Source organism: Mobula hypostoma, chromosome 8 (assembly GCF_963921235.1).
Source record: "Mobula hypostoma chromosome 8, sMobHyp1.1, whole genome shotgun sequence".
In the NCBI taxonomy this organism is placed as follows: domain Eukaryota; kingdom Metazoa; phylum Chordata; class Chondrichthyes; order Myliobatiformes; family Myliobatidae; genus Mobula; species Mobula hypostoma.
In genome coordinates this window covers 19,987,807-20,014,870 of record NC_086104.1, presented here as the reverse complement: position 1 = coordinate 20,014,870, position 27,064 = coordinate 19,987,807, and the positions used below count along the sequence as shown (strand labels likewise).

At 42.5% G+C, this 27,064-nt stretch overlaps 1 protein-coding gene across 6 annotated transcripts in view; it reads left to right on the top strand.

Annotated features, from left to right (window-relative positions):
* ltbp1 (latent transforming growth factor beta binding protein 1) overlaps positions 1-27,064 on the top strand; it is a 463,174-nt gene that overhangs the window by 217,140 nt on the left and 218,970 nt on the right. For all 6 annotated transcript variants that reach the window (XM_063055533.1, XM_063055535.1, XM_063055537.1 and 3 more), the window contains one exon: positions 4,471-4,548. In XM_063055533.1, coding sequence (XP_062911603.1) covers positions 4,471-4,548 — 78 coding nt within the window. The remainder of the gene's footprint in view (positions 1-4,470; positions 4,549-27,064) is intronic.

Below are 27,064 nucleotides of genomic sequence, written 5' to 3'. Positions count from 1 at the left end.
ACATAGAAACATAGAAAATAGGTGCATGAGTAGGCCATTCGGCCCTTCGAGCCTGCACCGCCATTTATTATGATCATGGTTGATCATCCAACTCAGAACCCTGCCCCAGCCTTCCCTTCATACCCCCTGATCCCCGTAGCCACAAGGGCCATATCTAACTCCCTCTTAAATATAGCCAATGAACTGGCCTCAACTGTTTCCTGTGGCAGAGAATTCCACAGATTCACCACTCTCTGTGTGAAGAAGTTTTTCCTAATCTCGGTCCTAAAAGGCTTCCCCTTTATCCTCAAACTGTGACCCCTTGTTCTGGACTTGCCCAACATCGGAAACAATCTTCCTGCATCTAGCCTGTCCAATCCCTTTAGGATTTTATACGTTTCAATCAGATCCCCCCCAATCTTCTAAATTCCAACGAGTACTAAATTCCAACAAGCCCAGTTCATCCAGTCTTTCTTCATATGAAAGTCCTGCCATCCCAGGAATCAATCTGGTGAACCTTCTTTGTACTCCCTCTATGGCAAGGATGTCTTTCCTCAGATTAGGGGACCAAAACTGCACACAATACTCCAGGTGTGGTCTCACCAAGGCCTTGTACAACAGCAGTAGTACCTCCCTGCTCCTGTACTCGAAACCTCTCGCTATAAATGCCAGCATACCATTGGCCCTTTTCACCGCCTGCTGTACCTGCATGCCCACTTCCAACGACTGGTGTATAGTGACACCCAGGTCTCGTTGCACCTCCCCTTTTCCTAATCGGCCACAATTTAGATAATAATCTGTTTTCCTATTTTTGCCACCAAAGTGGATAACTTCACATTTATTCACATTAAATTGAATCTGCCATGAATTTGCCCACTCACCCAACCTATCCAACTCACTCTGCATCCTCTTAGCATCCTCCTCACAGCTAACACTGTCACCCAGCTTCGTGCCATCCGCAAACTTGGAGATGCTGCATTTAATTCCCTCATCCAAGTCATTAATATATATTGTAAACAACTGGGGTCCCAGCACTGAGCCTTGCGGTACCCCACTAGTCACCGCCTGCCATTCTGAAAAGGTCCCGTTTATTCCCACTCTTTGCTTCCTGTCTGCTAACCAATTCTCCATCCACATCAATACCTTACCCCCAATACCGTGTGCTTTTAAGTTTGCACACTAATCTCCTGTGTGGGACCTTGTCAAGAGCCTTTTCAAAATCCAAATATACCACATCCACTGGTTCTCCCCTATCCACTCTACTAGTTACATCCTCAAAAAATTCTATGAGATTCGTTAGACATGATTTTCCTTTCACAAATCCATGCTGACTTTGTCCGATGATTTCACCGCTTTCCAAATGTGCTGTTATCACATCTTTGATAACTGACTCCAGCAGTTTCCCCACCACCGACGTTAGGCTAACTGGTCTATAATTCCCCAGTTTCTCTCTCCCTCCTTTTTTAAAAAGTGGAGTTACATTAGACACCCTCCAATCCTCAGGAACTAGTCCAGAATCTAACGAGTTTTGAAAAATTATCACTAATGCATCCACTATTTCTTGGGCTACTTCCTTAAACACTCTAGGATGTAGACCATCTGGCCCTGGGGATTTATCTGCCTTCAATCCCTTCAATTTACCTAACACCACTTCCCTACTAACATGTATTTCGCTCAGTTCCTCCATCTCACTGGACCCTCTGTCCCCTACTATTTCTGGGAAGATTATTTATGTCCTCCTTAGTGAAGACAGAACCAAAGCAATTATTCAATTGGTCTGCCATGTCCTTGCTCCCCATAATCAATTCACCTGTTTCTGTCTGTAGGGGACCTACATTTGTCTTTACCAGTCTTTTCCTTTTTACATATCTATAAAAGCTTTTACAGTCAGTTTTTATGTTCCCTGCCAGTTTTCTCTCATAATCTTTTTTCTCCTTCCTAATTAAGCCCTTTGTCCTCCTCTGCTGAACTCTGAATTTCTCCCAGTCCTCAGGTGAGCCACTTTCTCTGGCTAATTTGTATGCTTCTTCTTTGGAATTGATACTATCCCTAATTTCTCTTGTCAGCAACGGGTGCACTACCTTCCTTGATTTATTCTTTTGCCAAACTGGGATGAACAATTGTTGTAGTTCATCCATGCAACCTTTAAATGCTTGCCATTGCATATCCACCGTCAATCCTTTAAGTGTCATTTGCCAGTCTATCTTAGCTAATTCACGTCTTATACCTTCAAAGTTACCCCTCTTTAAGTTCAGAACCTTTGTTTCTGAATTAACTATGTCACTCTCCATCTTAATGAAGAATTCCACCATATTATGGTCACTCTTACCCAAGGGGCCTCTCACAACAAGATTGCTAATTAATTCTTCCTCATTGCTCAAAACCCAGTCCAGAATAGCCTGCTCTCCAGTTGGTTCCTCGACATATTGGTTCAAAAAACCATCCCACATACATTCCAAGAAATCCTCTTCCTCAGCACCTTTACCAATTTGGTTCACCCAACCTACATGTAGATTGAAGTCACCCATTATAACTGCTGTTCCTTTATTGCACACATTTCTAATTTCCTGATTAATACCTTCTCCGACCTCACTACTACTGTTAGGTGGCCTGTACACAACTCCCACCAGCGTCTTCTGCCCCTTAGTGTTATGCAGCTCTACCCATATCGATTCCACATCTTCCCGGTTTATGTCCTTCCTTTCTATTGCATTAATCTTCTCTTTAACCAGCAACGCCACCCCACCTCCCCCTCCTTCATGTCTATCCCTCCTGAATATTGAATATCCCTGAACATTGGCCTCCCATCCTTGGTCACCCTGGAGCCATGTCTCTGTGATCCCAACTATATCATAATCATTAATAACAATCTGCACTTTCAATTCATCCACCTTATTACGAATGCTCCTTGCATTGACACACAAAGCCTTCAGGCGCTCTTTTACAACTCTCTTAGCCCTTACACAATTATGTTGAAAAGTAGCCCTTTTTAATGCTTGCCCTGGATTTGTCGGCCTGCCACTTTTACTTTTCTCCTTAGTACCTTTTGCTTCTACCCTCACTTTACACCCCTCTGTCTCTCTGCACTGGTTCCCACCCCCCTGTTGTGAACTAACCTCCTCACGCCTAGCCTCTTTAATTTGATTCCCACCCCCCCAACCATTCTAGTTTAAAGTCACCCCAGAGAGTGGTGAATCTGTGGAATTCTCTGCCCAATGAAGCCGTGGAGGCTACCCCAGTAAATATATTTAAGGCAAGGTTGGATAGATTTTTGCATAGTAGGGGAAGTAAGGGTTATGAGGTAAAGGCAGGTAGGTGGAGATGAGTCCATGGTCAGATCAGCCATGATCTTATTGAATGGCGGGGCAGGCTTGACAGGCCAGATGGCCTACTCCTACTCCTATTTCTTAAGTTTTTTTGTTCTAAATTCCCAACATCCTTTGCTTCTGCTAGACTTACAAACTCACTCTCCACTCCACATTGACACATATAGTACTGAGCAAAAGTCTTAGGCACCTGAGCTGTGTATATGTCCCTGAGACATTACTGTATATCTTATGGAAATGAAAGGGAGGTGAGAGAAGGAAACAATCTTGGAACTATGAGAAGTGGGGAGGGGACTCAAGAGATTGCCTGCTGAGTTCCTCCTGTGGGATAGTTACTGGAAATCTGAAAGAAATGAGAATGCCAGAAATAGCCAGAGGATCAGGCAGCATCTGGAAAGAGAGGAAAATCAAAGGTAGTGTTGCAAGATAATAATCTTTCTTTAGAACAACAGTTCTGAAACAAACTGCAAAAGTTGATCATCTAAAGTTGTTGAATTTACTCTGATGTCCTGAAGGACTCTGTCTTTGACATCTTACTCTGTTCTAATAAAGTTCAACATAAGCTCAAGGACCAGGCTATCTTCTGACCAGGCATGTTACACCACTCAGGACTCAATTTTGTTTCTCTCTACAGAAATGTTGCCTGACTTTCTGACCATTTCTAGCATTCTCAGTTACCATCTTACACTGGCCATCGGGCATATATGACATCTGCAGCATAACCTTCTGTTGAATTTCACTCAGAGAGCTCCCTGTAAAATCATTCACACTTGGGTTTGCTCTGGTGCAATCTAATTGATCAGAAAGATCTGAGTCAGTCACATTGTACAGTTGACATTTTGTGTGTGTGTGTCCCTGAAGCTGTGGAGAGGCAGTCCCACACAAATCCATATTCAAATGGTTGCCTGGTGAGCGGTACCCTGTTTGATTCAGTGACTGTGATTTATTCATCGCATTTCAGAGAAGTCAGGTGGGCTCGTATGTTTGTTTATGATGGCACAGAATAATGCTATGATTTGAAGTGTTTTGCACATACTGTCTTGCTTAGTATTGGTGGTTTAATGATTCTGTAAATGCACTGTTTTTTTTTCTTTTCCTGCCATTCCTTTAAATAGACATGGATATTGTCGAGAATGTTAATTACGGAATTTTGTTTGAATTTCAGCATTCCCTATTCGAGGAAATGGACAAATGGTAGAGTGCCCCCTGGGTTACAAGCAGATTAATGCTACACATTGTCAGGGTAAGTATGTTAAGTGATTCCCAGTTAGTATATTTTATGGCTGTGCCTTATATAAATGATCAATTTTGTTTAAGAGGCTTATTTTACATTGCTGACCCTTATTTCCTCTTCAGATAAATTTTTAAGAGGAAGGAGAACAAGTCTATGTTGTGCCTGACCTACTTAAGGTGATGTCTCTCAAGTGAGATGGACACCGACTAATACTGTTACTGCGAAGTCACTTGACACCATAGCTCTGTGTAAGGTTCCAGTAAAATACTGAACATACAACAGATTCAAATATTAGCTTTATAACAGTTGGTTTTGCTGTGCACTAAAGCATTCCTTAAAAGATCGAACCCGTTAGAATTAAATCTCCACCTCTGATCATTTATGCTGTATTTGTTGCTGCTCAGGGCGAAGAAAGCATTATTTAAATAACTTTCAACAACCCCTCCCTTTCTCGCCCCTCCATCTCCCATAGAAAGTACAAAATTAAATGCTGAGAAATGACTGTCGTTTAATTAAAGTTAACAGCCAAGTTGATGTATTCCAAAAGTTGTTCAATAATACAAACAATATTAGAATGTACAGTATAACATCGAAGTAAGGCACGGGTGTAGACTTGTCAGTCCCCCACCATGACGCCAATTTAAATAAATCCATCTGCTTGCGCGAGATCTGGAAGCCTCCATTCCCTGCATGTTCCTCAGTTGCCGGAGGCAGATACCTGGTAGTTGTCAGGAGAGGGAAAGGGAATAGACAGCCATTGCAGAATACCCCTGTGGCCATTCCCTTCAATAATAAGTATACCTCTTTGGATACTTTTGGGCAGGGGGGTGGGGGGAGATGAACTACCAGAGAGAAGTCGCAGTGCCCTGATCTCTAGCACTGATTCTGTTTCTTGCTCAGAAGGGAAGGGGGAAGAAGAGGACTGCAGTAGTGACAGTTAGAGGAACTGACAGCAAATTCTGTGGACGTGAAAGAGACACACTGGGGTATGTGCGCCCCCCCCCCCAGGTGCCAGGGTCAGGGATGTCCCAGATCGGATCCACAGCATTCTAAATAGGGAGGGTGAACAGCTAGAAGCAGTGGTACATATTGGTACCAATGAGATCGATAGGAAAAGGGAGGAGGTCTTGAAGAGAGAATATAGGGAGTTAGGCAGAAAGCTGAAAAGCAGGACCTCCAGGGTAATAATCTCTGGATTGCTGCCTGTGCCAAGCACCAGTGAGGTTAAGAATAGGATGAACTGGTGCATGAATGTGAGGCTAAAGAATTGGTGCTGGGGGCAGGGTTTCAGATTTCTGGATCATGGGATCTCTTCTGAGGAAGGTATTACCTGTACAAAAAGGGTGAGGTACACCTGTTTCCAAGGGGGACCAATATCCTTGTGAGCTGGTTTGCTAGAGCTGTTGGGGAGGGTTTAAACTAATTTGGCAGGAGTATGGGAACCAGGGTGATAGGGCAGAGGACTGGGCAGTTGGTATACAATTAGATGCAGTGAGTAGTGAGATTGTGAGGAAGGAGAGGCAGAGGATAGGGCAAAATTGCAGTCAGTGAGGTGAATTGAAATGTAAGATGGGGACAAAATTGAAAAGGATAATGAATACAGAACTGAAAATATCACATTTGAATGAACACAGTGAATGGAATAAGGTAGATGATCTTGTAGTTCAGCTGGAGATTGACAGGTACAACGTTGTGGGCAGCACTGAGTTGTGGCTGAAAGAAGATCATAGTTGGGAGCTTAACATCCAAGAACACACATTATATCAAAAGGACAGGCAGGTAGGTGACTCTGCTGATAAAGATTGGGATCAAATCCTTTGCAAGAGAGACATTGGATTGGAAAATGTAGAATCTTTGTGTGTAAACAAAGAAACTGCAAGGACAAGAAGAGCCTATTGGGAGTATATACAGGCCTCCGAACAGTAGCCAGGATATGATATATAAATTACAATGGAAGATAAAACAGGCATTAAACAAAGGCAATGTTGTGATAATCATGGGGGATTTCAATGTGCAGTTAGATTGGGAAAATCTGGTTGGTGCTGGATCCCAAGAGAGGGAATTTGTAGAATGCCTACGAGATGGCTTTTTAGAGCAGCTTGTGGTTCGGCCCATTAGGGGAAAGGCAGTTCTGGATTTGTTTTGTAATGACCCGGATTTGATTAGGAAGCATAAGGTAAAGTAACCCTTGGGAGACAGTGATCATAATGTGATAGAATTCACCCTGCAATTTGAGAAGAAGAAGCTAACATTGGATATGTCGGTATTATAGTGGAATGGAGGTAATTACAGAGGCATGAGAGAGGAGCTGGCCAAAGTTGAATGGAAGAGGACACAAGCAGGGATGACGGCAGAAAAGCAGTGGCTGGAGTTTCTGGAGGCAATTGAGAAGGTGCAAGATAGACACATCCCAATGAGGAAGTAGTATTCTAAAGGAAAGATGAGGCCGTAGTGGCTGATAAGGGAAGTCAAAAACAGCATAAAAGCAAAAGAGAGGGCATATAATGTAGCAAAAATTAGTAGGAAGGTAGAGGATTGGGAAGCTTTTAAAACCCAACAGAAGGCAACTAAAAAACCATAAAGAGAGAAGATGAAATATGGAGGTAGGCTAGCCAATAATATAAAAGAGGATAACATTTTTTTTCCAAATATATAAAGAGTAAAAGAGAGATGAGTGGATATCAGACCACTGGAAAATGACAATGGAGAGTTAGTAATGGGGACAAAGGAATGGCAGACAAACTTACTTAGTACTTGCATCAGTCTTCATTGTGGAAGACACTAGCAGAATGTCACAAATGTAAGTGTTGGGGCAGAAGTGAGTGTCATTACTATTACTAAGGAGAAGGTGCTTGAGAAGCTGAAAATTCTGAAGGTAGATCAGTCACCTGGACCAGATGGATACCACCCAGGGTTCTGAAAGAGGTAGCTGAAGAGGTTGTGGAGACATTAGGAATGATCTTTCAGAATCACTAGATTCTGGATTGATTCCAGAGGACTTGAAAATTGCAAATGTTGCTCCACACTTTAAGAAGGGAAGGAGGCAGAAGAAAGGAAATTATAGTCCAGTTCAGCTGACTTCAATGGTTAGAAAAATATTGGAGCCTATTATTGAGGATGTGGTTTCATGGTAATTGGGACACATGATAAAATAGGCCAAAGTCAGCATGGTTTCCTTTAAGGAGCAATCTTGTCTGACAAATCTTTTGGAATCTTTTTGAGGAAATAACAGCAGGATAGACAAAGGAGAGTCAATTGATGTTGTTCATTTGGATTTTTAGAACACCTTTGACAAAGAGGTGTACACGAGGCTGCTTAACAAAATAAGAGCTTATGGTGTTACAGGAAAGATATTAGCATGGATAGAAGATTGAGTGACTGGCAGGAGGCAAAGAGTAGGAATAAAAGGGGCTTCTCTGATAGGCTCCCAGTGCCTAGTGGTGTGCCAGAGGGGTCAGTATTGTGGCTGCTTCTTTTCAGGTTGTATGTCAATGATTTGGATGCAGGAACTGATGGCTTTATTGCCAGGTTTGCAGATATTATGAAGACCGGCAGAGGAGCATGTACTGCTGCAGAAGCAGGGTGTCTGCAGAAGGACGCAGACAGATTGGGAGAATGGCTAAAGAAGTGACAGATGGAATATACTGTAGGGAAGTGTATGTCATGTACTTTGGTAGAAGGAATAAAGGCATGAACTATTTTTTTATATGGGAAGAAAATTAAAAAATCAGAGGTGCAAAGAAAATTGGGAGTCCTCATGCCAGATTCGCTAAAGGCTAACTTGCAGGCTGAGTTGGTGGTAAAGACGGCAAATGTGATGTTAGCGTTCATTTGAGAGAACTAGAATATAAAAGCAAGGATGTAATGCTGAGGCTTTATAAGGCATTGGTCAGACTTCACTTAAAGTATTGTGAGCAATTTTGGACACCTTATCTAAGAAAAGATATGCTGGCAATGGAGAGGATCCAAAGGACGTTCACAAGAATCCCAGGAATAACAAGATTTAATGTATGAGGAGTGTCTGGTGTCATTGGGCCTAAACTCACTAGAGTTTAGAAGAATGAATGGTGATTTCATTGAAACCTATTGAATATTGAAAAGCCTAGATACTCTACACGTAGAGAGGATGTTTCTTAAAAAGGGAGGGTTGAAGAATAGAGGCCACAGCCTCAGATCAGAGGAACGTCCATTTAGAATAGTGATGAGTAAAGATTTCTTTAGCCAGAGAGTGGTGTACCTGTGGAATTCATTGCTACAGACGGCTGTGCAGGCCAAGTAATTTGGTATACTTAATGCGGAGATCGATAGGTTCTTGATTAATCAGGGCATCAAAGGTTACGGGGAGATGGCATAACGGGGAGTTGACAGGAAAAATAAACCAGCCATGTTGGAATGGCAGAGCAGACTCAATGCCCAAATGGCCTAAATCTGCTCCTTGTTTTTATGATCTTGTAGTGTTATGGTATCTATCTGAATATTTCTTAACTGTATTGATCTTTTTGCTTCTACTGGCCCTCCTGACAGCATGTTCCAGGCAAGTTATTCCTTTCCTGGAGAAAGGTAATAGGGATAATCCTGGGAATTGTAGACCAGTGAGTCTTACAGCATTGGTTGGCAAACTAATGGAGAGCCTGATTAAGTTTTTAGAGGCAGTGACAAATCAAATTGATGAATGCAGAGCAGCGGATGTGGTGTAAATGGATGTTCATAAGGTGCTTGACAAGGTTCCCTACAGTAGTCTCATCCAGAGAGTCATTAGACATGGTATCTATGGAAACCTGGCTGCCTGGATTTGGAATCAGCTTGTCCACAGAAGGCAGAGGGTGGTTGCAGATGGAGCGTATTTGCCTGGAGGTTGGTTACTAGTGCCCTATTCTTTGTGTTTTTTTTCACATAAATATCTTGGATGAGGAAGTGGAAAGGTGGGTTAGTAAGTCTGCAGATAACATGAGAGTTGGTGGTGTTCTGGATGGTATAGAAAGTTGTAGGTTATAATGGGACATTGATAGGATGCAGAGCTGGGCTTTGAAGTGGTAGATGGAGTTCAATCCTGAAAAATGTTAAATGGTACACGTTAGAATGTCGAACTTGAAGGCGGAGTACAAGGTGATTGACAACTGTTGAAATCACTTGAAGCATTGCGTTAATTTCTGGTCGCCTCATAATGGGAAAGATATGGAAGCTTTAGCTGCAGAGACGATTTACCAGAATGCCTCCTGGACTGGAGAACACATCTTATGAGGAAAGGTTGAGTGAGCTAGGGCTTTTCTCTTTGGAGCGAAGGAGGATGAGAGGTGACCTGATAGAGGTGTATTGTATTATGAGAAGCATAGATGGAGTGGACAGCCAGCACATTTTCCCCAGGGTGACAAAGGACAATAACAGAGGACATCCATTTAAATTGAGGAAAGGTTGGGGGAGATGTCAGAAGTACATTTTTAAATCAGAGAGTGGTAAATGGGTGGAAAGCATTGCTGAGGATGGTGGTAGAGGCTGATACAATAGCGGCATTTAAGAGATTCTCAGATAGGCACTTTGATGTAAGAAAATTGGGGTCAGTGTTAGGTCTGCAACTTGGAACTTTTCGTTTCATAGGTTCATGGTCTGGATGAAAAAGGAAACCGATGGCATTGTGGCCAACTTTGAAGATGATACCAAGGTGGATGGAGGGACAGATATTATTGTAAAGCCAAGGAATCTGCAGAAGGGCTTGGATAAATTAGGAAACTGGGCAAAGGAGTGGCAGTTGGAAGAGCTGGGGATATGTACTTCAGTAACAAGAATAAAGGTGTAGCCTGTTTTCCAAATAGGGGAGAATTCAGGAACTAGGAGTGGAAAGGAACTCGGCCCTACTGATCCTTCCTGACCAAAGCCCCCAAACAAGCTAGCTCCATTTGCCAACATTTAGCCCATAACCTTCTAAGCCTTTCCCATTTACTGCATGTATCTTGGCTAACTGTCCGAAAAGTTGTTGTTATACTTACCTCACCCAGTTCCTCTGACAGCTCATTCTATATTGATTAAAAAATATTGCTCCTCAGATTCCAATTAAATCTTTCCCTCTCACATTAAGCCTACGGTCTCTAATTCTTAATTCTCAAACCCTTGGAAAAAGACTGACTGCATTCACCTTATCTTTGCTCCTTATGATTTTCAACTCCTCTCTAAGATTATCTTCAGTCCCCTGCGCTCCAAAGAATAAAGTCCTAGCCTGTCAATGTCTCCCTATTCTCAGTCACTCAAATCTTTGCAACATCTTTGCAGGTCTTTTATGTACTCTTTCCAGTTTAATAACATCTTTTTTATAGAAGGGGACCAAAACTGAACATCATACACCAACATCTTGTACTTTTGCACCATAATCTTCTGATTTTTATACTCAATGCCCTGACTGATGAAGGCCCACACACCAAAATCCTTCTTTGCCATCCTTCCTACCTGTGTCTCCACTTTCAGGACACCATGTACTTGAACACAAAGGTTCCTCTGCTCTACAACATACCCAAGGCCTTTCCATTCACTGTGTAGGTTTCTCATCGATTTGTCTTTCCAAAATCCAACATCTCGTGCTTACCCAAATTAAACTACCTGTACATTTGCCATTCCACAGCCCACTTACTCTGTAATTTTTGATAATCTTTTTAACTATGCTACCAATTTTAGTGTCTTCTACACACTTACTAAACATGTCCTGTACAATTTTATCTAAATCGGTGATATAGATGAAAAATAATAATGGAACCAGTACCGACCCTGAGGTACAGTACCAGTGATGGGCTTCCAGTCTGAGAACCAAATTTCAGCCAATTGTACGCCCAATTAGCCAGCTGTCCTTGGATTCCATGTGACTTAACCTTCCGAACAGCCCACCATTGTGAATGTTATCAAAGATCTTGCCAAGTTCATGTAGACCACTTCTATCACTTGGCTCTAACTGTCCTTCTTGAAAAGACTCCATTCGTGGAAAATATTTTGTTCAGTGAAATTTTGTAAATTGAAAAGGTTGGGCAGAATGTATTATAGGAAATTATCTACAATATGTAGATAAGCCTACATGAGGAGAGGCTGTACCTGATCTGGTATTGGGAAATGAACCTGGTCAGGTGTCAGGTCTGTCAGTGGGAGAGTATTTTGGAGATAGTGATCACAATTCTATCTCCTTTACCATAGCATTGGAGAGGGATAGGAACAGACAAGTTAAGGAAACGTTTAATTGGAGTAAGAGGAAATATGAGGCTATCAGGCAGGAAATTGGAAGCATAATTTGGAAACAGATGCTCTCAGGGAAACATATGGAAGAAATGTGGCAGATGTTTAGGGGATATTGGAGTGGGGTTCTGCGTAGGTATGTTCCATTGAGACATGGAAAGGATGGTAGGGTACAAGATCCGTGGTGTACAAAGGCTGTTGTAAATCTAGTCAAGAAGAATAGAAGGGCTTATGAAAGGTTCAAAAAACTAGGTAATGATAGGAATCTAGAAGATTATAAGCCTGGCAGGAAGGAGTTTAAGAATTAAATTAGGAGAGCTAGAAGGGGCCATAAGAAGGCCTTGGCGGACAGGATTAAGGAAAACCCCAAGGCATTCTACAAGTATGTGAAGAGCAAGAGGATAAGAGGTGAGAGAATAGGACCGATCAAGTGTGACAGTAGAAAAGTGTGCATGGAACCAGAGGAAGCAGCAGAGATACTTAATGAATACTTTGCTTCAGTATTCACTACGGAAAAGGATCTTGGTAATTTTAATGATGATTTGCAGCAGACTGAAAAGCTTGAGCATGCAGATATTAAGAAAGAGGATGTGCTGGAGTTTTGGAAAGCATCAAGTTGGATAAGTCACCGGGACCAGACGGGATGTACCCCAGGCTACTGTGGGAAGTGAGGGAGGAGATTGCTGAGCCTCTGGTGATGATCTTTGCATCATCAATGAGTACGGGAGAGGTGACGGAGGATTGGAGGGTTGCGGATGTTGTTCCCTTATTCAAGAAAGGGAGTAGGGATAGTCCAGGAAATTATAAGCCAGTGAGTCTTACTTCAGTGGTTGGTAAGTCGATGGAGAAGATCCTTAGAGGCAGGATTTATGAACATTTGGAGAGGTATAATATGATTAGGCATAGTCAGCATGGCTTTGTCAAAGGAAAGTTGTGCATTACGAGCCTGATTACATTTTTTGAGGATGTGACTAAACACATTGATGAAGGAAGAGCAGTTGATATAGTATATATGGATTTTAGCAAGGCATTTAATAAGATACCCCATTCAAGGCTTATTGAGAAAGTAAGGAGGCATGGGATCCAAGGGAACATTGCTTTGTGGATCCAGAACTGGCTTGCCCACAGAAGGCAAAGAGTGGTTGTAAATGGGTCATATTCTGCATGGAGGTCAGTGACCAGTGGTGTGCCTCAGGGATCTGTTCTGGGACCCCTTCTCTTTGTGATTTTTATAAATGACCTAGATGAGGAAGTGGAGGGATGGGTAAGTAAATTTTCTGATGACACAAAGATTGGGGGTGTTGTGGATAGTGTGGTGGACTGTCAGAGGTTACAACGGGACAGCGATAGGATGCAAAACTGGGCTGAGAAGTGGCAGATGGAGTTCAATCCAAATAAGTGTGAGGTGGTTCATTTTGGTATACCAAATATGACAGCAGAATATAGCATTAATGGTAAGACTCTTGGCAGTGTGGAGGATCAGAGGGATCTTGGGGGTCAGAGTCCACAGGACATACTAAGCTGCTGCATAGGTTGACTCTGTGGTTAAGAAGGCATACGGTGCATTGGCCTTCGTCAATCGTGGGTTTGCATTTAAGAGCCAGGAGGTAATGTTGCAGCTATATAGGACCTTGGTCAGGCCTCATTTGGAGTACTGTGCTCATTTCTGGCCACCTCACTACAGGAAGGATGTGGAAACCATAGAAAGGGTGCAGAGGAGATTTACAGGGATGTTGCCTGGATTGGGGAGCATGCCTTATGAGAATAGGTTGAGTGAACTCAGCATTTTCTCCTTGGAGCGACGGAGGATGAGAGGTGGCCTGACAGAGGTGTACAAAATAATGAGAGGCATTGATTGTGTGGATAGTCAGAGGGTTTTCCCCAGGGCTGAAATGGCTAGGATGAGAGGACATAGTTTTAAGGTGCTTTGAAGTATGTACAGAGGAGATGTCAGGGGTAAGTTTTTTACGCAGAGAGTGGTGAGTGCATGGAATGGGCTGCCAGTGGTGGTGGTGGAAGCAAAAACAATGGGGTCTTTTAAGAGACTCCTGGATGGCTACATGGAGCTTAGTAAAATCGAGGGCTATGGGTAAAGCCTTGGTAGTTCTAAGGTAGGGACATGTTCGGCACAGCTTTGTGGGCCAAAGGGCCTGTACTGTGCTTTAGGTTTTCTATGTTTCTTACAATGTATTCCCAGGACTGGTGAGCAATATTGTTTATCGTTACGAGTGATAACAGTATAAATTGTGATTCATTCATGAGTTAGAACATACTAAATATAGAATATTACACACTGGAACAGGTCCTTAACCCCCAATGCCTGCACTGAATATGATGATGAATTGAACTAATTCTTTTCTGCCTGTACACGATAGCTAAACAATGCCACATATTTCTCTCCTGTACCATGTAGCAGAATTCTTGAGCTACATAGATTATATGAAGGCCTTCTTCCATTCTGACAGAAATTAGCTTAGAAAAAGCAAAATAGAATATATTCAGAAGCTTGTCTAAACACAAAGGTTCATGGAGTTATGCAGCACGGAAACAGGCACGTCGGCCTGTTTGTCCATGCCAACCAAGGTGCCGTGTCCAGGCTAGTCCCATTTGCCAGCATGAGGCCCATAACCTTCTAAATCTTTCCTTTCAGGTCTTTTAGAAGTTGTCATTATACCAGCCTGAAGCACTTCCACATGACGGAGCTCCTCGGTCACTAAAGAATTCAAGCCAATTTACTTGAATCCATTAATAAAGAAAAAGATGTTTTAAAAGTGATTAGACTATGGACTGGGCAGCAGCGAAGAATTGAGGTGACGAAGGGGTACAACAGCATAGAGGTTATTGGACCATTAACCAAAGACTTGGATGAATGATCTGGAAACTGAGTTCAGAGCCTACCTGCAAATGGGGAAATTCAGTATGTTCAAATACATACCTTGCAGGGATGAGGCTTAGAAACATGGGGAATACAGCATGCAGACCACAGCATCCTCCCTGCCTGTCCCAGCTGCTTGCATTGTTTATAGCCTTCCAAGCCCTCCTCTTCATGTACCTAACCTCCAATAACTTCCTTACAACTGATGTCAAGCTCACGAGCCTATAGTCCGAGGAGCTGTAGGATAAGTCCTGGCATGTCCTTGAGTAATGGAACAAGATGAGCTACTCTCCAGCCTTCTGGAACTTCACCAGTGGCTAATGATGAAGCAATTATCTCTTCAAGAGCCTCTGCGATTTCTTCCCTGGCCTCCCATGCAGTCTGGAGATGCAGTTTGTTAATCCCTGCGGATTTGTCCACTGTAATAAGCTTCAAGTCTGCAAAAATATTCTTACTTGTAATATGCAAATGTTCCAAGACCTCACTACTTACTACCCTCTTTTCTTTGGCATCCACAATATTCTCCTTAGTAAAGCAAAAGGAAAAATAGACATTAAAAATCTTAGTCATTTCCTGCAGCTCAACACATTGGCGTCCCTAAGTCTTTAAGAAGACTTAGTTTCTCCCTAGTCACCCTTTTACCGTTAATAAAACTGAAATGCCTCTTAGGATTATCTTTAACTCCGCCTGCTAAATCCATCTCAAATCTCTATTTGTCCTCCTGATTTTTTTTCTCTTAAACCTGGTCTTAAACTTATTATATTCATCCATACCCAGCTGCTGAAAAGCATGCACACTTCTTTCATTTTCCTTACTAGAGCCTTGATATCTCTCATTGTCTAGGGCTCCCTGAACTTGGGATGTCTTTCATCCTAGCAGGAACATACTGCCCCTGGACTCTTAAGATGACCCCTTTAAAGCCTCCCTTTTGCAAACTGCTGTTTGCCTTTAAATGGAGTCGCCTATTTGACCCCAGCTCAATCCTGCCTAATGCATTCAAAGTCTCTCAGCACTAGGATTATGTCCTCCCTCATCAAAAGGCAACACCTCACTTAACTGTTCCTCTGTCACTCCTAAACCATAGGTATCTTGGGACATTGAGCTGCCAGTCTTGCCCTTCTCTGAGCCATGTGCCTTTTATGGCCACAATATCCTAGTTCCTAGAGGCAGATCACGCCCTCAGTTTGTCTGCCTTACTTGTTAGGCTCAATGCATTGAAATAGATACCATTTAATCGGTGATCCTATCTCCCCTTTTAATGTAAACATGCACATCCTGATTGCTCGGCTGACAAAGGTCATTGGTTATGGGTGAAAGGTGAAAAATTCGAGTGGAATCTGAGAGGAACTTCTTTTCAGAGGGTAGTCTGAATGTGGAACAAACTGCCAGTGGAAGTGGTGGATGCAGGTTTGACTGCAACGTTTAAGAGAAGTTTGGATAAGTATATGGAAGGTTATGGTCCAAATGTGGGTTGATAGGATGAGAGATAGTAACAGTGCAGCGTGGACTAGATGGGCCTGTCTCTGTACAGACGTGCTCTTTTAATGTATAACTCTATGACTTCATGACTCTGCACTCTTTGCCTGTTGCACGTAGGCGTGATCAATCTAGTTTAAACATCTCTGGTGGCAAAAACAAATTCCCCATCTAGTATGTTGGTTCCCTTTTAGTCAACTCTAACATTAAAGAGAAATTTGAATAGGTATATGGACGGGAGGGATATGGAGGGTTATGGCTGGGTGCATGTTGTTGGGACTGGACAGATTGATAGTTTGTCATGGGTTGGAGGGCCTGTTTCTGTGCTGTAATGTTCTATAACTAAGTGTAAGGTTGAGATACTGATCAACATTTTGTATACAGCAGTGATAGGCATGCACAAAATGTGACTCCATCTTCTGATTGACTGAGGTTAGCTCTCATTGTTGTACAACCCGGAAGGTTTATGTACTGGCTATGTACACTTTGGCTTGATCTGTTAGCATTATTGTTCAATTAAAATGGCTCTTAATCTGACTAACAGCTAGACTGTGAACAATCAGCTCTTTCCTCATGGTGAGACCTTGTTGCAGTGTCCAGTCTTGTGTCTTCCACAAACACATAAATAAATTGTGTTTACATGCCAAGCTCAGTGTCTTGCCAATAAAGATCCTGTTTTTTACTTAGTAATTTGAGGTCCTTAATAACCTTAATACACAGCAATGCTTGTACCGCTGCTTTTGTGCTTCCTATAGTTATTGGATTTGTTATCTACTGCAACAGTAAATGCATATCTAAGGAAAATAATAGTGATTGAAGGTTGCTGGAATATTAACAATCAACCAATTACCATCTCACGAACCCCGTCAGAACCCTATGGATTGAGCTTGCTTTATTTAGAGGAACAATCTGTAGACGTATATTGTCAGCAATAGAGACAAGTGCTAATTTACAACATTTAGCACAAAGCCCACTATTCAATGCTTGCATGACTCAAATCAACATCTCCATCGATCCTTTAGCTACAGTGCCTGGCAGTAAGCCATTCTGTGAAGTGGATGGAGATCTTGCTTAAGTAATGTTTCACACATGCAGGACCATATTCAGGGATCTTCATGAAAGAATCTTCTTTTGAATTTTTTTTAAATTCAGAGTTATAGCATAAAGGACTAGATAGGGTGGATGTGGAGAGGATGTTTCCTATGGTGGAGATATCTAGAACTAGAGGGCAGAGGTGAAGAGGAATTTTTTTAGCCGAAGAGTAGTAAATCTGTAGAATGCTCTGCCACAGACTGCAGTGGAGGCCAAGTCCATGCATATATTTAAGGTGGAAGTTGATTGATTATTTCCTGATCAGTCAGGGCATCAAAGGATATGGTGAGAAGGCAGGAGTATGGGGTTGTTGGGATCTGGGATCAGCCATGATGGAATGGCGGAGCAGATTCGATCTGAATGGCCTAATTCTGCTCCTTAGTCTTAATGGTCTTATGGAATTGCATACAGAACAGGAGGAGGCTATTTTGTTCTCACTGTGCCCTGTAATGATTGAGCAGCCAATTAATTCCATTCCTTTGGGAGGAAGCTAACAACCAAGACTCTGCAGTGTGTCCCTGTGGTGCTCAATTTTGCTAATTGAACCTGGGCTTTGAAGTGGCATTGAGAAGTATTGCATGCAATACCTTATCAGTGATAAATTATGAAAATAGACTTTGTTTATTTTTTATTCAGAAATACAGCATGGAATGTACCCTTCCAGCCTGTCGTGCCATGCCACCCAGCAACTCCTGTTTAATCCTTGCCTAATCATGGGACAATTTACAATGACCAATTAACCTACTAACTGGTACGTCTTTGGAAAGTGGGCAGAAAGCGGAGTATCTGGAGAGATCTCACTCATTCCACAGGGAAGATGTACAGACTCCTTATAGACTTTACAATGATGTTGGAATTGAACTCTGAACTCCGATGCCCAAGCTGTAATACTGTGGCACCCATATTGTTGTTCTGGCTATTACCAGTCCAATCATCTTTCACTTAGTACCAGAGTCAAGATGTCTGCAGCTTCTTAATGAATCATAGCAAAGAAAGATACGTAGGTATCTTATTTGCATTCCAACTGTACTTATTTTAGCATACCCACTGGAGCACTGATATCCTGTGGGGACTTGAACCTACACGTTAGCAGAATTAATTTGAAATATTTTAAGTTATGAAAAGCGTATTAGCTAGGGAATGAGGAAATATTGAGGATACTGTGAGAGAACTGTGAAGTGTTCAAACTTTTAAAAAGATATTCATTTACAGATTGCTGGTAGGGACAGCATTTATTTTCCATCCTGCATTGCTCTTGAGGACCACAGACACATGAGATTCTGCAGGTGCTTGAAATCTTGAGCAACACCAACAGAATGCTGAGGCTCCTGTAATGTCCTTATGAATGTTCTTGGCCCAAAAATGTTGACTGTTTATTCCCTTCCATTTTTACTGTCTAGCCTGCTGAATTCTTCCAACAATTTGTATGTGTTGTTCTTGAGAACATAAGAACATAAGAAACAGGAGCAGGAGTAGGCCATCTGGCCCGTCGAGCCTGCTCTGCCATTCAATGAGATCATGGCTGATCTGGCCATGGACTCATCTCCACCTGTCTGCCTTTTCCCCATAACCTTTAATTCCCCTACTATCTAATAAAAGAAGGTATTGCTGCTGGTCATTTTGAACAGCAGAGGTCCTTTTGAATGAATTATTTACACTGCGGCGTTGGGTAGGGAGTTTCAACGCAATGAGAAAGTAGGAGAGCAATATGTCTCCAAGCCAAGACAGGAACTTTAAAGGTCGTGAGTTTGAAAGATTGCGGATTGATGATTTAATGGCTTGTGAGTTATTAGCCCTTCTGACGTTTAATCTATTTTGCTCTAAATCACAGCCTATCTCAGTTGCCAGCAGAAAAAAAATAAATGGACTGTAAATTTCTTTGCATAATTCCTTCGCTAATTCGTTTTGGCCTATTTGATTAGTTTGCTCTTCCCTCTATGATACTACTAGTTTTATATGCCAATTTCATAAAATTATCCTATATTTGGTGCTTAGCACATGAATTTGTTTTCAGTCTGTTGAGAAGTTTGCGGAATCATTCAGTGAAACTTGATGGGTTCCTCCAGCAGAAAGCTTATGATAGCAACAGAAGGTTCAAGTCAAGTAAAGAACCTTTGTGATTGGTAATGTTTGGCTGAGGTGCTGGGGAAAGTGGAAATAGAGGTCAAGGTTGGACTTTCATTCCTCAGATAAAAGATTACATGCTTCATTTCTCAATTATAGCTCGTAGTCTGGCCTTGGGTGACATTAATTCAATGGCATGTCTTTATGCTTGTACCTTATGATGCCATCAGGCTGGTTGGCCTTTTGCACTCAGTGTCTGGAATATTTTATTGAAAGAGATTCTGTGTGTGCTTTCATGGAAATGCAGAGCCATGCCATGTTAATTGCATCATGTAGAGAGGGCCCTCTAATTTTAGCTGGTAGCAGCTGTTCTTAATTTTTGATTACCTCATCGCTGGATGCATCCAATGAATCCAAGCATGCTTAATGATCTGATTCGGACCCTTACTGCAAAATAGAGATTGATTTTTCTTGGGCACCTCAGATCAGACGTTAGATGTAGCATGAGAATCATTCGGCAGGATCGCTTGCTGCTAAGGAAGTGCTGCCAATTTTTTTTTTCCATTTGTTGCTCCAGATGGACAAAGAAGCAACCATTTCTAGTGCTCAGTTCTCCCTGTGTAATACTGCTACAAGTCCGAGCATAAAAGCAGCCAAATCGGCTCACAATGTATCTATATGGAACAACCCTTTTATAATCGTTTTGTGTATTTATATGGCTATCTCAAGATGTCATGGTGAACAGTATTTTTTAAGCAATTAAGTTGGGTTCTGGAACAGGATGACCTCCACTTTGGTGACAATGGAGCAGTGAATGAAGCAACTCTGCCATCAGGGCAAGCTGGAGTTACTGACTGAGGTGGAGCTGTGGCTTTATGACTTGACAAGAGCAGATTTAAGCTGGACTTATATCATTATTACTTCATCAGATAGGGAAAGATTAAAATCCCTCTTTTGCGGTGTCCACGTAGCTATGCAACCATCTTTAACAGGAGAGCAAAATTGAAAAAATGCCAATGAGTTAAGTTTCCAGATTATCCAGGTGAAAGGATACAGCTCTCAAGGAATAGTATTTGGTTGGGAAGCTCTCCTCTGAATGAGAGGGCTTGGAGTCAATTTGTTAGCAGAAGGGTTGCATAACTAGATGAGTAATCCAGACATTTGGACTGGTGATTTAGAGAAGTTGGGTGAAGTTTCATTATGGTATTTGAGGATTTAAGTTCAATACTCTGGAATAAGAAGCAGGTGTCTTTATGAAAGATGTTTAACTTCAGGAGTGATGTGAAACAAGGAGCTCACCAAGTTCCTCAATGGAAGGAAATTGGCCTGGTCTGTCCCATATGTGAGGATGGATCCACAGTAATGTGAGTGACCCTAAATTCTCCTCTGAAATAAACTAGTAATAGGGATTAAGACACCAATAACAGCTGAGAACCGACAAACTAGTCTGTTACAGAATAAAAAGAAAATAATCAAACGTGGATACGGAAGCTTTTCCACTTATTGGTTGGTCTAAATGATATTGACAGGGTCATCACAATGGGGCAGCAGGTAGTTGGAAACTTCATCATCTACAGGTTTATTTTTAAGTTGCGTACTGTCCTGACTGAGAAATATATTGTTATTTTAATATTGCTACTCGGTCTGAAATCTGAAGTCCTTATCCTCCAGCATCATAGGACTACCTTTACCAGAAGGACTGCAGTAATTCAAGTAAGTGACTCACCACTGTCGATTGATTATTTAGTTACTGAGATACAGCGTGGAATAGGTCTTCCCTTCCCTTTGAGCCATTCCACCCAGCAATCTTCTGATTTAATACAATTTACCATGACCAATTAACTACCAACTGGTAGGTCTTTGGACTGTGGGAGGAAACCAGAGCACCTGGAGGACACCCACGTGGTCCCGGGAAGAAGGTACAAACTCCTTACAGGCAGCGGGGGGAATTGAACCCTAGTCACCTGTACTCTAAAGTTGTGCTAACCACTACACTACCACATCACCCTGAAGGCATTTAGCGATGGACGATAAACGCTGACGTTGCCAAGAAAGGTCGCTTCCTGGAACTTCAATACTCAGCAGTTTGGAGGAACATACTAATGGAGAGAAGGTGAGATGATATCTTGTAGGGAGGAAATAGAGAGAAACTGGGGCAAAACCAGAAAGAATAATGAGAAGGGATGCATCCATCCCAGAACAGGTATAGAACGGATGGACTGTTTGGGCTCTATCCATGACATAATTTCTGTGTAAAGAAATTAGAAGCGAAGATCCAACCAAATCTCATCGAATCTAGGGAGGAAAGAAGGAGTTAAAAGTTTGGCATGTATCCACACCTCCTTAGTTTCCATGGCAACTTTATTTTAGTCTTCTGCATTAAATGGAGCCTCCTCAGCCGTGCTCAGCATGTCTCTACACGCCGGGAGAGCAACAGATCATCTCTTTGGTTCTCCTGCTTTAGGCTGAGGTGAAGAAAGCACAAAGCATTAAACTGTCAAATTTGGAACTCCTGGGACAGTATGTGACAGTGAGGCAAGATGTGGGCTTTCTCTCTTGTGATTGAGCTTGTCATATGTTTAACATTCCAAGGCACCTGCTTCTACGTGTCAAATGAAATTTAGGTTAGTGAAATTGCAGTAAATGAGTTCTGCACAAACCTTCGGCAAAACAAGTAACGCTCAAGTTGGCTTGTGTGCAAATGATAAACAGTTAATCATTTTTCTTTCTCAGTTGAGCTTTTGCATCATTTTGTAGCCATTTTCTTAATGACTAAAATGCCTTATCTGTCAAATCAGTCAGATTTGAGTCAGATCGGTCAGATCAGTCAGATTTCACTGAGGAAGCCTAACAAACTGCTCACAAAAATACTATTGCATATTAATATTGTTATCCAAGAGAAGCCTCTGGAAGATGTGGATGGTGCTTGATGATGCTGTTACAGGGGAATAATTAATAAGTGCTGGTTTCTTTGGGAAGTTTGGTGGCTGGGGTTTAGGAAAGAAACTCAATCCTTTACATTGAATTATCACCCTTGCTGTGGCACTAATATGAGGGAGAACCTTCCCATAAAAGAAATATGAAGTTTCTTTTTCCACCTGACTTAGTTTAAATGACTGCAAGTTAAATTTCTGATACATACTTTATTGCTGAGAACGTACAAAGGAAGGATTGTGACCCTTGTGGTCAAAAAACTATCAGCCAGTGTACTTAAGGAATGTTATGAAAATTATAGTACTTAGTATTATAAGCCATTAATATAAACACCCCTTTGAAATGTGTATTTATGGGTACTTAGCTGCAATCGGAATCGTTACATCTTTGGTCTGTCATGCCTTTCCCTTTTACTGAGAAAACAGTGCTCCTAAGTATTTGAATACCAAATGGGGGAACTTGAAGCTAGCCTGAACTGCATTCAGGAAGAGGGAAACCACCGTATTTTTCAATCAAAGCGTATGAACATGCGTGGGGTGAAAATAATCTGTAAACTGACTCCCCTTATTGACTTTAACACGGAAGCCAATGGAATATACTAGTCTAGTGGTTGAGCTGCCGACCACAGTTTGGAAACATTGCATCAGGGACATGCATGGAAATCCTGTTACTCTAGCTGAGGAATTAAACTTTGAATACATAAATCCGGTATTTAAATAAAATAAAGCTCAGCTCAGTAATTGTGACCATGAAACTGCTGTTTGTTATAAATAAAATCTGCTTCACTAATGACCTTTGGGGAAGGAAATATGCTGTCCTTGTATGATCTCTCTTTACTGTCTCCCCAGTCCAGAGACCATTAGGGATGAACAGCAGCTGCCGGCATTGCCAGCGATGTTTGAGTATAAAAAAAATGTCGGAGATCATTACTGATCCCTGAAGCCAAAACACTGCAAATTACAAACAATTCTTTGCTCAAGTAATCTCTCCCTTTGCCACCTGTCTAATGCCACCAGGTGAGAAGCATACAATTGTCTAGAAAGCCATTGTGGTAAACAGATCAATAAGTATGGCAAGCTAATAGCCTTAACAGTTCAAGTAGTATCAGGTTCTACGTCAGGGATCACACCACAAAGATCTAGGCTGGTGCTCCAATGCTTGAACTGAGGGAAATGTTGGTCTGTTGAAGGTATAGTCTTTCAGAGTGAAATTTAAAAAGAAAATGTGCTGTTAGTTGTGAAATGTGTTGTGGCCCTGTTCAGAAGTAAAGGGCAGTCTCAGATTTCTGGGCAGTAATTACCCCCCAAGCAACAATATTGATGATTTTGTCATCAATTACTGTAGGCTATATTTTCTTCATTATAACAGTGACCATGCTTCAAAAAACATCCTCCATGAAATGCACTGTACAAACGTAACTCTCCTTAATTTGCTCATAACTCGTCTAAACGAGAACAAAAATAAAACTAAAGGAAGCTACCTTACAGAAAGAATGTGGAGGCTTTGGAGAGGCTGAGGAAGAGATTCGCCAGGATGTTGCCTGGATTAGAAAGTATTTTTCTAAAAGTGGGGCTGTTTCTTGTTTGATGCCGATAAATGGTGAAAGTCCCTAAGGATTGGTGTTGGGACATCTTTTCACATTGTATGTCAATGTCTTGGATGATGGAATTGATGCCTTTGTGGCCAAGTTTGCGGATGATATGAAGAAGATGGAGGGGCAGGTAGTGTTGAGGAAGCAAGGTGTCTGTAGAAGGACTTGGACAGGTTGCTGGAGTTTAGAAGAATGAGGGTGGGGGGATCTCACTGAAAACTATCAAATATTGAAAAGCGTCGATAGAGTGGATGTGGGCAGGATGTTTCCCCATGGTGGGGGAATCTAGGACCAAGAGATCACAACCTCAAAATACAAGGACTGTGCTTTAGAACAGACAAGAGGAGGTATTTCTTTAGCCAGAGGATGGTGAATCTGTGGAATTCATTGCCACAGATGGCTGTGGAGGCCAAGTCATTGAGTATATTTACTCAATGATTGATCAGAGTTGATCAGGGTGTCAAAGGTTATGGGGAGAAGGCAGAGGAATGGGGTTGTGAAGGATAATAACTCAGTCGTGATAGTAGACCCGATGGGCTGAATGACCTAATTCTGTTCCTATGTCTTATGGTATTAGTTATAAGGAGAGGTTCAACAAACTTGGATTGTTTCCTTTGGTGCATGTGGGGTTGCAGGCCAGCCTGACTGAATTGCTGAGCACTACGAGGAGTATAAATAGCCATCCATTGATGAACAGTGAATACTGTTTCATTGGCTCTTCATTCAACCCTTCGGTGGGAGGAGAAGATAGCAGCGCGCTGCGCGTGCGCAGCTCTCCGGTGAAAATGATATCGTATCCGTTAAATAGGGGCCGTGGACAATTCTGATTTAATGGAGAGAGACGTGAAAGCACAGAGGAACATCTGGAGAAATTTCTGAAATGCCGGTTTGCTGCCGCTGTTACTGGGCGATCGAGAATCTGCCAGAGGGAAGGCCTCAAAATCCCTGGCTTTGCCTGCTGCTGGCGACCGAAACTGAGGTCGAAGCTTTCAGATAGAGATGGTGCTCGGTACTCGGTGTCGGAGGGCTGATCGGAGGCTCGAAGTTTTTGGACGACTCAGAATTGGACTGTGGTCGGGCATGGCAGGGAGAGTTTTCTTCCTCCTTCTGTCTGTGTGAGATGTGGGACATTCGAGAAACTTCGAACTCTTTTACTGTGCCATGGACTCTTCTTCATCAAGTTATGGTATTGTCGCACTGTTGTAACTATATGTTATAATTATGTGGGTTTTGTTAAGTTTTTTCAGTCTTGGTCTGTCCTGTGTTTTGTGACATCACACCGGAGGAATATTGTATGATTTCTTAATGCATGCTTTACTAAATGACAATAAAAGAGGACTGCTTGTCCTCATAATCTAATCTACACAGCAATGATCCTTACATCAGGACGCTCTTTATCAATTACAACTCTGCGTTCAATACCATCATCCCATCAAAATTATCAATAAGCTTCAAGACGTAGGCCTCAATACCATTGCAATTGCAATTGGATCCTCGATTTCCTCACTTACAGTCCCTGTCAGTTCAGAATGGCAACAACAAGTTTGCTGAAGGCATCACTGTCATAGGCTGAATCGAGGGTGGTGATGAATCAGCATATAGGAGGGAGACTGAAGGTCTGCCTGAGTGGTGCCATAACAACAACCTCTCACTCAATGTTAGCAAGACCAAGGAGCGGATTATGGACTTAAGGAAGAGGAAATCAGAGGTCCATGAGCCAATCTTCAGCAGCGGAACAGAGGTAGAGAGGTTCAGCAACTTTAAATTCCTCGGTGTTATCGTTTCAGGGGATCTGTCTGGGGCCCAGTCAATACACCACACATCTCCAGAAGTCTGTCAAAGTTTGAAATGTCATACCGAATCTTGGCAAATACCGAAGGAAGCAGAGGTGCAGCTGTGTTTTCTTCGTATTGCAAATGCAAAGAAAGCACAGCTGCACCTCTACCTCTTTTAGAGTTTGCCAAGATTTGGCATGACATTTCAAATTTTGACACACTTTTGGAGATGTGTGGTGTATTGACTGGTTACATCATGGCTTGATATGGAAACAGGAATGTCCTTGATTGGAAAATCCTGCAAAGAGTAATGGATATGTCCTAGTCCATCACAGGTCAATCCCTCCCACCACTGAGTGCACCTACACAGAGCATTGTTACAGGAAAGCAGCACCCATCATCAGGGACCCCTACCACCCAGGCCATGCTCTCTTCTCACTGCTGCCATCAGGAAGAAGTTACAGGAGCCTCAGGACTCACACCACCAGGTTCAAGAACAGTTATTATCCCTCAGCTATCAGGCTCTTGAACCAGAGGGCAAAACTTCACTCAACTTCACTCGTCCCCCCACTGAAATGTTCCCACAATCTATGGACTCACTTTCAAGAGCTTTTAATCTCATGTTCTTGATATTTATTGCTTGTTTGCTTGCTTACTCATTCTCTCCCCCCTCTCCCTCCCCCTCTCCCTCCCCCTCTCCCTCCCCCTCTCCCTCCCCCTCTCCCTCCCCCTCTCCCCCTCCCCCTCTCCCCCTCCCCTCTCCCCCTCCCCTCTCCCCCTCCCCTCTCCCCCTCCCCTCTCCCCCTCCCCTCTCCCCCCCCTCTCCCCCCCTCGCTCTCTCCATCCCCCTCTCCCTCTCCCCATCCCCCTCTCCCTCTCCCCATCCGTCTCTCCCCTCTCCCCCCTCCCCTCTCTCCCCCTCCCCTCTCTCCCCCTCCCCTCTCTCCCCCTCTCCCCCCCCCCATTGTTTGTTTGTCCGTCTTGTTTCATGCTGTCTGTATTTGATTATGTTTCGTGGATTTACTGAGTATGTCTGCAAGAAAATGAATCCTGGGGTTGTAAATGATAATATATATGTACTTTGATAATCAATTTTCTTTGAACTCTTGAAATAGGGTAGATAATCCGTCTTTTTCCTGTGGCGGACATTCTAAAAACTAGCAGGCATGCATTTAAGGGGAGAGAGTGGAAGTTTAATGCAGATTTGTAAGGATTTTTTTTACATAGAGTGATAGGTGCCTGGAACTTGCAGCCAGAGAAGATAGTGGAAGCAACTACAGTAATAACATTTAAGAGACATTTAAATAGGCACATGAGCAGGCAGGGGTTTGAGAGATATGGACCATATGCAAACGGACGGGATTAGTTTAAATTGGTATTCTTGTCTGCACCAACATAGTGGGTGAAGGGCCTGTCTCTGCATTGTACTGCGCTATGCTCAGTGTTGTCTGCTAAGACTGAGATGTCTCTAGCTGTGTTGCTGGACATTCACCAAGTAGGTTGAAAGGG